The 13273-nt window shown below is 39.9% G+C and overlaps 1 protein-coding gene across 1 annotated transcript in view; it reads left to right on the forward strand.

The window, feature by feature from the left end:
* The window catches only part of IGF2R (insulin like growth factor 2 receptor), a gene marked incomplete at its 5' end in the record, with an annotated part of 57632 nt that overhangs the window by 15304 nt on the left and 29055 nt on the right, over nucleotides 1-13273 (forward strand). The window contains 14 exons of the mRNA XM_083856138.1: nucleotides 123-252; nucleotides 1268-1388; nucleotides 3398-3515; nucleotides 5034-5196; nucleotides 5343-5523; nucleotides 6261-6364; nucleotides 6750-6914; nucleotides 7587-7727; nucleotides 8070-8222; nucleotides 9123-9254; nucleotides 9658-9805; nucleotides 11204-11381; nucleotides 11881-11996; nucleotides 12375-12537. Coding sequence (XP_083712264.1) covers nucleotides 123-252; nucleotides 1268-1388; nucleotides 3398-3515; nucleotides 5034-5196; nucleotides 5343-5523; nucleotides 6261-6364; nucleotides 6750-6914; nucleotides 7587-7727; nucleotides 8070-8222; nucleotides 9123-9254; nucleotides 9658-9805; nucleotides 11204-11381; nucleotides 11881-11996; nucleotides 12375-12537 — 2013 coding nt within the window. The remainder of the gene's footprint in view (nucleotides 1-122; nucleotides 253-1267; nucleotides 1389-3397; nucleotides 3516-5033; nucleotides 5197-5342; nucleotides 5524-6260; nucleotides 6365-6749; nucleotides 6915-7586; nucleotides 7728-8069; nucleotides 8223-9122; nucleotides 9255-9657; nucleotides 9806-11203; nucleotides 11382-11880; nucleotides 11997-12374; nucleotides 12538-13273) is intronic.

The following is a 13273-nucleotide window of genomic DNA, read 5'->3' on the forward strand; positions in this document are numbered from 1 at the left end:
TGAGGTTCCAGAAGTAAAAAAACTTTTCCACATACTAACTGGGCTTCATATATGCCTGTTCATAACTTCTCTCTACTTTTGTAGCATGGTTTGCATGAATTTTTTTGTTGTTGTTGTTCTAGGTTCCTTGCTATGTGTTTGATGGAGATCTCAAGAAACATGACCTGAGTCCTCTCATCCAAGTTTCAGGACACTTCCTGGTGGATGATTCTGATGATGATTCCTTGTTCATAAACGTCTGCAGGGACATAGGTTTGAATGGTTGCTTGTGTCACCTGTCAGTGTGTCAATTTCTTGTAGTGCGGTTCTTTGCTATTGTCTCCATTCAAGTTGTCCTATGTCCAAAGATCAGTATTTCAAGACTTAGATAATTATTAAAAACTCCCTGCTCTCCAAGTATTGAGGTGTTCAGAGATATGTCCCTTCTGGATGTGCAAGTACTGTTAGTACAGTTTAAGTCACATTTCCTAAGTGGGAGAGCTCAGCTTGTCTTGTATCTGTGTTTGCTGCCAAATAAGACAATTATTGTTGTCACAGGGTTTCCTGTGCTCTAAATTTGTTCCTTTGGACTCCAGGTTGTTGCCCAGTTCCTGATGAATGTCCTGAGGTGCATCTAAAGTACTGTTAAGGTGCTTGCCTAAGTATTGGTGCATAGCTAGCACTTTTCTCTCAGTTGAGAGCTCTATGTATAAGGAATCAAACCAGCAAAATCATGTACTTGAAAATTGCTGAAAAGGTTAATTTAGCTGTATAGTCCCACTGCAATTTTTACTCTGCAGTTAAATATGTGGTTTGTGCCTCTGTTAAGGGTTTAATACTTCTAGTTCTAGTGAGAAGTCTTTTTTTAAACATCTCACCAGTATAAAACCTTTTGCTGACAGCTTTGAATTAGATGGTTAATAAGAAACAAAGGGGATAAAACCTTCCCTGCAAGGAGGAGTTACCCGTTACTTGGTTGCGGGGAGAAAAAAAAAAAAGAAATACTTGGCACACATTCAGAAGTTTTCAAAGCCCTGTGTATCCAGCAGCTGTACTAGCAACTAGAAACAGCTGTTTTGTCAGGAAGGATGAATTTGCTGTCCCCAGCTAAGGCAGCATAAATTACCACAAGCACTCCGAGATTTGTCTTGTCAGTTTCACATTCTAATGTAGCCCATTTTTTAGGACTATTTTTAGAAGAACCAAGGGATAAAATGGCAAGGTACTTCAGGTAGAGCAGGGCTTAGCAACAGAGTCCTCTAACTTCTTTTCTATGTGCTATAACCAGGAAGTTCAAGTGGAGAGACCAGAAGGTGCCCTGCTGGCAGCGCTGCTTGCTTGTTACATGATGGTCTGGCATATGATGTTGGCCGTCCAAAGGAGCAGCTGAAGCTTCAAGACAAAGACAGGTATGTGATTTTTGTGGTAATACTTATGTGGACACTTCAGTTGTCTGGCCTGGAAACAATGCTCTGGGTAACAGATGAATCTCCTAAAACTTAACATTAATCCCTCTTCAGTGTTGGAACATCAGCAGAAAACTATTCAAAAATGTTGTCAGAGCAGTCTGACAGGTGTTCTGTGGTACTGCCATAACAGATAAAATTTTCTCCTTTGTTGTGAGAGACTCTTTTTTATAGAATTGCAGAAACTCTTAGAAGCAAGGGGTGATTTGTGCTCTCGGCTCACAAGCAGTAGAGTAAGATTTGGTCCTGTCTGCCTCCTCTCTGAGGCCCACAGGGTGAATGTGTTTGGCTCACTGTGGGTTTGTGCATTGCTTTTGGCTCACTCTACTCCCCAGAAGTACTTTAAAAATTGAGAATAGGACCAGATGTTGCCTTTGTGGGCGGTTTTTTAAATTGTTGTTTGTGTGGGTGTGGTTTTTTCTTTTTTTTTTTCTTTTTTTTTTTTTTTTTGCATTAACGAGTTCTTAACTGCAGAAATAGATAAGCAATGCAAGACTTGGTGTTCCTTGTGGTGGTAGAGCTGGAGTTGCAAGAAACTGTTCTTGATGATAGTCTTGTTTAGTACCTTTTGTGTTGTAAGCGAAAAAATACCCCAAACCAACAAAACAACAAAATACCCCCCAAACAAAAAAAAGAATGAACCAACCAAAAAGCCCCCTAAAAACCACCCCACCACCAAAAACTTACCACCAACAAAAGAAAGCCATAAACAAACAAAAAACCACGTTAAAACAGCACTCAAACAAGCTAATGTGGCTCAGGGAACTTAACATACTGATATTTCTGAGCTTCAGATCATCTGAGCCTGCTTGCCTTGTCTGTAGCATCAATAGCACCCAAGTTGATTTCTGCAGTTGATTTCTCTTGTTATTTCAGATGCCAGCTGAAAAAAACAAGCAGAATAAATTACTAACAGGGAGGATCTGACCTATCTGTGGTGAAGTTGAGGGTTTTATTTCAGTTTACAGATGAAATTGTTAGTCCTTTGTTGCAGGGCTTATCCCCAGCATGATACAAGCGACTGAGGTGTTCTGTGCCAAGGCAGTAGCTTACATCTGAGGAAGCATAAGCTTATTCTCCTACTGAAGTGCAACTATTAGTACTCTAGAAAAGTGCTAGGCAAGCAAGCTTACCCTTGCCAGGATTGAAGAGCTCTTTGGTACTTCAGGAATATTCACAGTATGTGTTCTGTCATATTAGGGTGGCCCCAGAAGGAGTAAGGTGATTGGGCATCTGTGTCCTGAGGTACAGAGAGGCCAGCTAGAGGTGTGGCTCGTCTGAAGCCAGAGTGTCACTGCCCTGGGAGCTGTTGTCTTATGCCTGTTAAACTGCATAGAATAATAATGCTTAGCTGTGATCTTCCTGTTCTTTCATCCAAGTAATCTTGCTATTTCTCTCCCTGACAGATAATTACTGTTTTATTCTCCTACTTCTGTTCACCTGATCTGACCCAGTTGCCTTGCTCCTATCGATTTGCCAATGAGTTCATTTTGCTGTTAATTCTGGGGGTAGAATGGAAAGTTTATATGTAGAGAGATGATGAAGTACAGGAATGTGGCAAAACTTGGGTATTGCTTTCAAAAGTTATAAGAACATTTGCCACATCTGCTATCCAGCAGTAGTTTTGAGAGCAAAACTGCAATTATCCTGTGTTCCTATGATTATCAGCTGCATTCTTGCTACAATATGAGTCACGAGCCGTTCAGCATAGTCTTAAGTAGGGTACCAGAAGACACTGTGTTAAGTAATTTTGCTGGGACTATTTTAATTTTTTAAAAAATAACTATAAAATTAAAGGAATGAGGATCTCCATAAAAGTTGCTTTCAGGAGTAGGGCTACCTTGATATATTCTGCCAGAGTGTCTAGCAAAGATCAAGCGTTTCAAGAATATCCTTCTTCTTTACAGTGTGGTGTCTTACTTGTCTTTTTGGTTTGTTGTTTTTATTTCTAGGCTTATATTGAGTTATGAGGGAGAATACAAGACTGATGAAGAAAGGCCAGGCTTCTGCCTAGGCCACAATCCAGCAGTGACAATCACTTTTGTTTGCCCATCAAAGAGGGGAGAAGAGGTAACTTCAATATTTCACTTTGTGTTAACTGGTTGGTCTTTAACTTTTGTGTGCATTATCTTTCATTTTTATTAAGATCTGAAGAGAGCATTAAGTATTCCTGCCTTGTAGTTTGTGAAGAGTGTGAGATTCTAGATATACTCTTAAAGTCTTCTAGAACTTAAGAAATAACAAGAACTTGAATAAAATTTCCCCAGGAGCATGTTGTCTTTTGTATTGGTGAATTTGGTTGTCCCTTTACAGGTTCAAGGGTTTTCTCTAAGCATAGGATGGGCTTAATGTAAAGTGCATCTTGGCACCAAGCTTTGCTTGCTAATGAGCACTTTTCCTCTTAGTCGGGCTGGATGTGCTTCTAGGTGTTGCCTGTTATTTCGTTTCTGTATTTATCTGTTCTTCCTCAGGGAGAAAAAGGTAGCTAGTAAGTGTCATTGCATGGCAAGAGTCTGTCACTTACTAAGCAGGCTCATGAACTCTTTCTAACTTTAACTAAAATCCTTAGTGTTCAGCAACAGCTTAGTTCATACAGGACACTGTTTTAGCCTAACTTGAATGTAATGTGACAGTCATTTCAATGTGATGCTGGGTAATTTCAGCAACCTACACTCCTTGAATTGGGCAATTGTTAATGATCTGCCATTTCCTATAATGATGCTTTTTGTTGAAGGTTAGTGAAGAGGGAACTGTTGTCTGGCTTATTCTTGGTTTAATGTTTTGTCACTCATCTGACCTAGTTAGGTACCACACTTCACTCTTGGTGCTGCAGAAACGAACCAGCTCTTGTCTACTGTCACTTTGTATTACCTTGCAGTAGCTATGAACTTCTGTAGTATGAGTAATATTACTGATGATACTTGTGCCTGTAGCTTACCTGATACCTGTGTATCTGCCACTTGTTCCAGTGGATGGCAGAAATAGAGAGTTATGAAATTATTTGAATTTCTAATGTTTCACATTAAAGTGAGGAAAACCAAGACTACTGCTTCTCCCAGACATGCAAAAATATATCACTACAGAAAACTCGTCTGACAGAAGTGTTTGCTTAAGAGTTCTCAAATGTCTATATGTTGATTTAGACAGAGGGAATCAAAGCTGCTAAAATACCCGTGTCTAAAAGTCTGCTTTGCCTTCAGAGGACATTTGACCTCTATTTCCTGCATTGACAACTTCTCTGAGGCAAACAATCCAAGCTTATGCCATTTGGGCTCACTTCTTTGCTTTTTCCAACACATTAAGTAAAAAGTACATTTAAAAGTACTGTTACTTCTGCTGTCCTTCTGCTCATGTGTTCTGCTTTACTTCTGCTTAGGCTTATAATAATTTGCCACATCATTTATAAGACCTGTTTTATTTATTCTCAACACCTTTTTCTATGGGGCCAGAAACTATGTTTGTACGTTTTAAGTAATTTATAGGTGAAGTAGTTGTTAATGATCTTAAAGGAATGTGATATTGTTGCTTTAAAGATTATATTTCAAGTAAGTCTACTTGTAATTTAAATTCTGTTCACTTCTGTTTTAGAGTGCAGGTCCCAAACTTACAGCAAAAACAAATTGCCGGTATGAAATTGAGTGGGTTACTGAGTATGCCTGTCACAGGGATTACCTGGAGAGTAAGAACTGTCGTCTGACTAATGAGCAACATGATATCTCCATTGATTTAAGTCCTCTTCATCAATTTTCAGGTAATCTCAGTATTTTTCTTTTGCTTTTTGTGGTTTTTACTAACCAGTTTTGCATTTCCTTATATACGGACAGAAAAAGATGTTGATATTTGGTATTTCATGTCTGTCCTGATGTGTGCTAAAACACTGTTTTTTTATTCATTTAGAATATGTTACACCATATTCAGCCAAAGATGACAAAAACGAGTATTTCTATTACTTGAATGTATGTGGGGAAACCACTGCAGGGAACTGCAAGGATGATACAGGATACATTTCATCTTGCCAAGTAAAACATTCAAATAACCAGCAAAAAGTGGCAGGAAGATTTGCAAACCAAACCCTAAGGTGTGTAAATGCTCTTTAGCCCTGCTAACTGGTCTGATTTGTCTTAGTTTCCTGCTTTGATGCTTGCTTACTTATCACATAATCATCAATTGATACAAAATGCAAGCGCTTTTGCTCACTTTTTGTTAGAAAAATTGTAATAGTTTACCAGGATAGCATTAGCAAACAGAAGAGTCAATGAAGTTGGCAGAGGCCATTGTCTAGACAGAAAGATTTCCACTGACTTCACTGTCCCAATTGCAGATTATGCTGTACTGCCTCTTGACCTCTGTTTTATAAGTTTTACATGTAAAGCAGTGTCAGAAGAAGCTGATTCCCAAGTAGCATATAGGGATAATAGTTTGCATGAGATTGTAAAGCAGAGATTAATTCATGTAGATACAATCTTCTGTTTTATCTGTGAGTGATTTGTTGCAGTAATTTTCCAGGAGGTATGACTTCCTCCTCTTGCAGAAACAGCCACACAATAAACTAGTGGGAATAGATATCCCACCATACCTAGGGGAGCTTTAGAGCATTCTTTAATCTCTATCGAAATTAATGAAAAGTGATCAGAAAAATCAGTGGATGCAAGCCTTTGTTGCTGTAGAAATGTCAGTATTGATGTTGAACTAGCATTTGTTTTCCCTTGGAGTGAGACAATTAATAAATGAACAAGAATGTGACTTCTGTTATGTGAAGAACACTGTGTGATTGTCTGACCTCACATTTCTATCTAAAACTGACTTCTTACTCAGATACTCTGATGGGGATCTCACTTTAATTTATCCGAATGGGGCTCCGTGTAGTTCCGGCTTTCAGAGAATGACTGTCATAAACTTCGAGTGCAATGAAACAGCAGGTGAGTTTAACAGGCTGTGACAGCTCTGCTCAGGGTTTGACTCCCATGCTTGCTAGTAGACCTTATTCCCAAATGAATGCTTGCTTTGAGCCACAGCTAGCACAAGAAATAAATATTGTTACATTAAGCAGTAATTTCGGTTGCTGGCAGGATGTGCTGTGTAGTAGCCCTGCTAGTAGCCCTAAATTTACACTGATGATTGAGAAGATGGAAGTATAAAAGAGCCTTTTTTTCTTAGCCAGTGGTAAAAAACCAAAAGCACAAGTCCTCTGCAGCAAAAAGAATTTTTGTCTTCCTTGCTCATTGCTAGTCCTCACGTCTCCTTGCTTTTTTCCCTTTTCCCCACTAGAAACCTCATATCTGTTCATCTGTTTTCCGTGTTTAGGTAATGATGGTAAAGGAAATCCAGTATTCACCGGTGAAGTTGACTGCACCTATTTTTTCACTTGGGATACAAAATATGCATGTGTTAAAGAGAAAAAAGATCTCCTTTGCAGAGTTACTGATAAGCGAAAACACTATGACTTGTCGCCTCTTATCCGCAGTTCAGGTATGCCAATAGGAACTAACTTTCAGTTACTTTTACAGTCCTGAGTTTGCATGCCATCTCCAGTGCAATTCTTTAGCTGAATATTAGTCAGCTTTTGTTACTAGTAAATTTCTGGGATGCTGGTGTTTGCTTCCCTCATTTCAGACAGACTGAGCACCTTATGAAAATTGCCGTGTCTGTGACTGCCGTGGTTGCTGCCGTCATAAGTGGTTTTAAGTCACAGAATCACAGTTTGGGTTGGAAGGGACCATTAAAGGTCATCTAGCCTGACTCTCTGTCAAAGGCAGGCACACCTTCCATTAGATCAGTTTGCTCAAAGCCTCATCCAGCCTGGCCTTGAGACTTCCAGGGAGGGGGCATCCACCATCTCTCTGGCCAACTTGTGCCACTCAGCATCCACCATGGCTCAGCACCTTCCACAAGTGGCTTGTGCAAAGGGGATACCAAAAATGGCAGGATTTGAGAGCTATGGCTTCATGGGACAGATGCAGGTGGTAATCTCAGCTGGTGGAGGAATGGAGCTGGAATCAGAGCTTCTGTGTGTTGGGGGACTCTCCGAAGGAGAGGTCATCACACAAATGTGGGGTACTATATAATAAAAGGCATTTTGGCATGGAGATGCTGAAACAATTTAGCCAGATGACTTGTTCTCAACAACCCTTTATATTTCAGAGTCAGCCCAGAACTGGGAAGCTGTGGACAGTAGCTTTTCAGAGGTAGGAAGGAAACATTACTACATCAATGTCTGCCATAAAGTGTGGAAGAGAGGAGGAGCTTTCAGCTGTCCAGATGGTGCTGCTGTTTGCTCTGTAGGTGAGTCAGGGGTTGTTGGTGGTGTTGTTTCTGGAGCTTTTTTGGTTCATTGTTTCTTTTAGCCTCTGGTGCGAGTGGGGTTATCCTGAGTGCCTTCATTTATTTGAGGAAACAGAAGTTAAGAGCATGTTTCTCCTGTGGTCTCAGATGCTTGAAGAAAGAATGCAAGCAGTTTTTTTCTAACTATAAAGGACCACAGGCTTTGTAGCATGATTTGGCGGGGTAAAATCAAACTCCTGATGGTGTTTTCTCATTAACTAGCCAAGTGGAAAGTCTTAGTATCTAACAGAAGCTTCACTTCTTTTCAGAGAAACAGAAGTTCTGTATTTACTGTCTTTACAGATAAGCAGAACAACAGTAAGAATCTTGGAACATTTGTATCTTCTCCAAAAAAGGTTGGAGAAAATATTCAACTTACCTATTCAGATGGAGACAGCTGTCCTTCTAAAGAAAAAGAAAAAATCCAAACAGTCATCACTCTAATATGCAAACCAGGTGAGAACATCCACACCCTGTTCATTGATCCAGTTAAAAACTGAAGGTCACCTAATAAGCCCATGCATGAGTGCTAGATATTAGCATGTGCTTCTGTCTTCCATCTCTTTCTATGCAAAAGCTTGAAGCATTGGGGTTTGTTTACTGGGATGATGGCAATGTAATTGCAGGTATTTAGTTCTGTTTAGCTTTTGTGCAAGTACTCTTTAAAAACTCTTGAAATAAGTCTCTTGAAAGATTCTTCCAAACATGATTAAAGTATACTTAAGTGTTTAAAACTCCACAAATATCTGGAAGCTGTACGAAGCACTTTCTTTCTCTAGATTGTCTTGATTAGAAAGAATAGTTCTGAACTGAAATCAGATACTTTAGCCTTGTTTTCCAATAAATATGGTTTGTATCTAAACTGCTGGCAATTTATGAAAGGCAGAAACATTTGCAGAAGTTAATATTGTTCATGTTGATTATAAAAGCTTGCTAGTTAACTGTCTCTCAGAAAAAAAACCCGGAAAATTTGTGTTCTTCTATCTCAGCCTGAGGAAGTTGAAACTTCCAAGTGTGCTGGCTGTTAGGATCAGATTATGCACTATCTGCTAATACAGCTATTGCTTTGTAGGAAAGCACTAATTTTGTATATCAAAGTAGATATTTTTTCAAATATTGTGATAGTTCTCAGGCGCAGATGGAGCCCTGCACCTTTACATCTGGGGTAAACTTTTATTTTGGGGAGGAGGATTCAAAGATTTTGTGAAAAGTGATTTTGTTGCCATTTTCAAAGAGGTACTTTAACAGTTATCTTGGTCTGCTTTTGAGAAGAAATTAGTTTTATACGTGTGGGTTCTAGTTCCTGTTGGCAGTCTGGCTGTCTATGTGTGTAACATGTTGCTCTTGTGATACCAGGTGATCTAGAAAGTGCTCCAATCTTGATGGCTGAGCATGAGTGTTCATATGCATTTGACTGGTATACTGCTGCTGCCTGTGTCCTGTCTAAAACTGAAGGAGATGACTGTCAGGTGTCTGATCCTCGGGCAGGTATGTATTTCTGTTCAGCAAATCAAAAGGTCATTAGGGAGAAAACTTATGCCACAACAAATAAGTCCTTACGATACTAAAGAGCAAAGTGAGTTCCACCTAATGCTAAGCACCCACAGTTTTAAGTACATGCATACGGAAGGTCAGAACAGCATGAGCTTAATACTCCCCTAGTGAGTGCAGGAAAATAGATGTAATGTGTGTTTTAATATAATGTGTATTTTACTATAAATCTCTCTGAATAAGAAATGATGCTTTTACTTTGTCTATTTTGTTTCTGGAACAGTAATTACAGAGAACTAGCTTAGGGGGAGGTGAACTAGCCATGTGACTGACTGAATCAAAATCTGTGAGAGATACCATGACAAAAGGGAACTGATAAAATTTATTCCTTCCTGATTAGGCTTCTCTTTTGATTTATCACCTCTGGCCAAGGCAAAAAGTTACTATACGGTTGAGACTGCCGAGTACTCGTTTTACATAAGCGTCTGTGGCAGCCTGCCTGATAACAAGTGTCAGACAAAGTCGGCAGCTTGCCAAGTAACAAAAAGGTGAGTAACTAATCCTGTTGTCTGTAAGAGAAGCTACCTTGTTGCATGATGTGTTGTTGTCCCTGCGCAACAATGAACAATTTGCATGTAAAGTAATTACTGGGCTACCTGTAATAGATTCAGGTAATTAGCATATAATTTGCAGTAATTATACTGTCAGCTGTTTCAAGCCAAATGCACATATATGTAACCTTGCTTACAGCTAACTTGTGAGATGGAATGTGCCCCTTTCTCTCCCTTTTGTTAGCCATAGTCTAGAGTTTCTAAACTCTAGATTAACTGTTGCAGCTGTATTAAGGCAACCTACAATCCAGAGATTGTGGACTGGCTGTATTCCAAGAGCTGGCCTAAAGAATGTGAGCTTACTGCACTTGGGATGAATGGGAGCTGCCTTAGGTAGAGGTGAAACCCAGAGCTTGGATATTGTACCATGTGGCCTCAGGTTGTGCCAGTGGAGGTTTAGATTAGATAGTAGGGAAATTTTCTTCATGGAAAGGGTTGTCAAGCATTGAAGCAGGCTGCCCAAGGAAGTAGTGGAATTGCCATCCCTGGAAGTATTCAAAAATGTGTGGATATGGACTTGAGCAATGGTTCAGTGGTAAAGATTTGGTGGTGGTGCTAAGTGGATGGTTGGACTTGATGGTCTGGGAGGTCTTTTCCAACCTTAACAATTCTATGATCTGCCTTACTAAATGGGCTGTTGCAGGTGTGGTCCCAGTGTGTACTGCTACTCTGACAGCATCATTGCTTTTGCCTCCTACAAACTATGTCTTAAGTAATATTCTGTGCATTTCAGATTCCAGCCTGCTGCCAGAGATGGGGTACAGTGCAGACACTTGCAGCTGTACTTGGCCTGGCCCTGAGTTACCCTCTAGCCAAGGACAGTTCACTGCAGATCCTAAAAATCTTCTTCAGAGGAAGATGATCAAGCTAGGTCTGATAGAGTCAATGTTAAGTCAGAGTGAAGAAATGCTCCTGAACCAAAGCTGACACCTAGCAGAGAGCTGTTGTGCAGTGCCAAGTCTTCACTACCCATATGTAGTTGGATGAGGCCAGTTTGACCCCAAGATGAGGGTGTCTGCAGTTTGACTTCTGCTTTGGAGAATGAGAACTTCACGGTATTGTCACCCTTTTAGAGAAAGGGAGTATTAAAGTTTTCTAGATAGCTAAGCAAAATGTAACTTTCTTTTTGAAAGGAGGACAGATGTCTGTTCATGTTTTAAGTTTCCTTTTGGCAGCGTTCTTTTTACCCCAGCTCACTGAGGTCTAATCAACCTTATTTAATTATTTTGTCTTATTATGGCGTCTTGTATAAACTTATGTGGTTATTATTTGTAAAACTTCTCTTAGAGACAATTAATTTTGCATTCTGTTCACTCTCAAAACTTACTTTTCTAGTAAGGATCTGTCTTGGAGTCTTGGACTGCCCAGTTCCAAACTTTCCTATTATGATGGCCTGATTCAGCTGACCTACAAAAATGGTACAGCATACAACAATGTGAATAAAACACAGCGCTCTACTCTTATAACTTTTCTGTGTGACCATGGTGCTGGAATAGGTCAGCCTGAGTATCAGGTAAGAAGTTCTATATGAAAAAAGGAGGGCTCTCCATCCTAAAATACTGACAATAGCTACTAGATTGGTACAAGCAGAGTGTTATGGGTGGAAATATCCAGTATCTATAAAGCAGACTAAAAGACATAGTTATTAGTCTTGTTATATTTGACTTTTTTTTTTTGCAGCCATAAAGCTTTTCTTAACCAGTGAACAGTGAGCCGTTTACCTGGATCCAGATTCTTACCTCATTTTCCTCTAGTCCCTGGGCCATGTAATTATTAGTGCTTTAGATCATCTTGTATTTCTAGCTGGAAAAAAATCAAACTGGCTGAGAAGTAACAAACGGTAGGACTGTGTACACAGCAGGCAGTAGTTTAACAGAACAAGAGCAGTTTTTTTTTGGCAAGAGCATCTTTGATGACACAGGCAATGACAGTATCTATAACAGGACAGACCAACACAAATCAGTCTGAGAAGTAGAGAAGCCTCTCTGAAGCTCTATTCTGCTCATTTGTAGAAAGAAGATAACTATACCTACAACTTCAGGTGGTACACTGAACATGCTTGTCCAGAAATTCCGCTGGAATGTCTTGTGACGGATCCTAACACCATGGACCAATACGACTTGTCAAGGTAGGAAAGTGAAACATGCAGTGTAACTTAGCTGTTCTACTTTGGTGTTCTGGCTGAAGTTGGTTTCCTGTGTAGATAGCACCAGAAACTTCACCTGTTGTGATGGTCTTGATTATGTTGAAATCCTTCTAGTATGTCGACTTGCCTCCTAGGATGTAAACTGACTTTTTGGGATGGTTTTGCATATAAAGACATATTACCTTGTCAACTGTGTTCTGTATCCCAGGAGTATTCTTTCTAATTGTAGCACTTAAAAACGAAGGGGAAAAGTTAGTTGGGAATACCTTAGGTTTGCTCTGTTTCTTTAGACTAAAAAAGCGTAGAGAGAGTCTATGAAGAATATGTGTTCTTAGAGCAGAACTTTCTCTTTCTGCTCAGATTAGCAAAATCTGAGAAGAGGGGTGAAAACTGGTATGCCATGGATAATTCAAGACCAAGTGAGCGCAAGAAGTACTACATAAATGTCTGTCGACCCCTGATTGCTGTCCCAGGATGTGACCGGCGGGCGTCTGTCTGTCAGATGGAATATAAGCTTGTTTCTGTGAGTACCCTTCCCATCCCAGCTCAGAGCTGGTTTGCCACATGAGTGAGATTGAAACAGCCACATGAATTCTGACTCCTTGTGTGGAGGGATATTCTGTGTACCATAATGGTTGCATAACCACAGCAAAATGGTAGAGCTCCTGTCCACATCTTCAAAGAATAATTTTAATTTTGACAAGTGTACCAATGTCATGTTTGACACTCATGATTTTTTTGCCCCATGTTTCAGAGGCAGACAAACTGCATCTCTTCTGTATGAATTGCTAGAATCTCAGAGACTGCTAGGAATACACATTTCTTTAGGAACAGGCTGTCCTCCTGGATATTTTGTCTGGCTTTAGATTGAACTAGTGGAAAAAACTTGTTTAAAGATTCTTTGTTGTGCCCCTACTCTCCCTGAGCCTTCTTTGGATCTGAGGAGTAGATTAGGTAGATGCTGCCAAGCAAATAAAAAATTTAAAAAAAAAAAAAAAAAGAAGTCTGGTGGTTGTTAAGGGCTTCTACTTCTGTATTGCCCTGAAGTATAACAAAGTATCATGGAAGTGATAACAGCTGACAGGCTGAATCGATTCATTTCCTACTGCCCGACTTCATTGCTGCTCACAACTGTAGGGAAAGCTGAACTGGAGGCTCACCAAGCCATCCTAATTCCTTCTGTAAAACAGAGAGAATACCTTCCCTCCTTAAAGGGGATGTGTTAGTGACTGAAACCAGTAATTGCCACCACAGCACTT

The sequence above is a fragment of the Zosterops lateralis genome, assembly GCF_965231275.1.
Source record: "Zosterops lateralis genome assembly, chromosome: 3".
In the NCBI taxonomy this organism is placed as follows: domain Eukaryota; kingdom Metazoa; phylum Chordata; class Aves; order Passeriformes; family Zosteropidae; genus Zosterops; species Zosterops lateralis.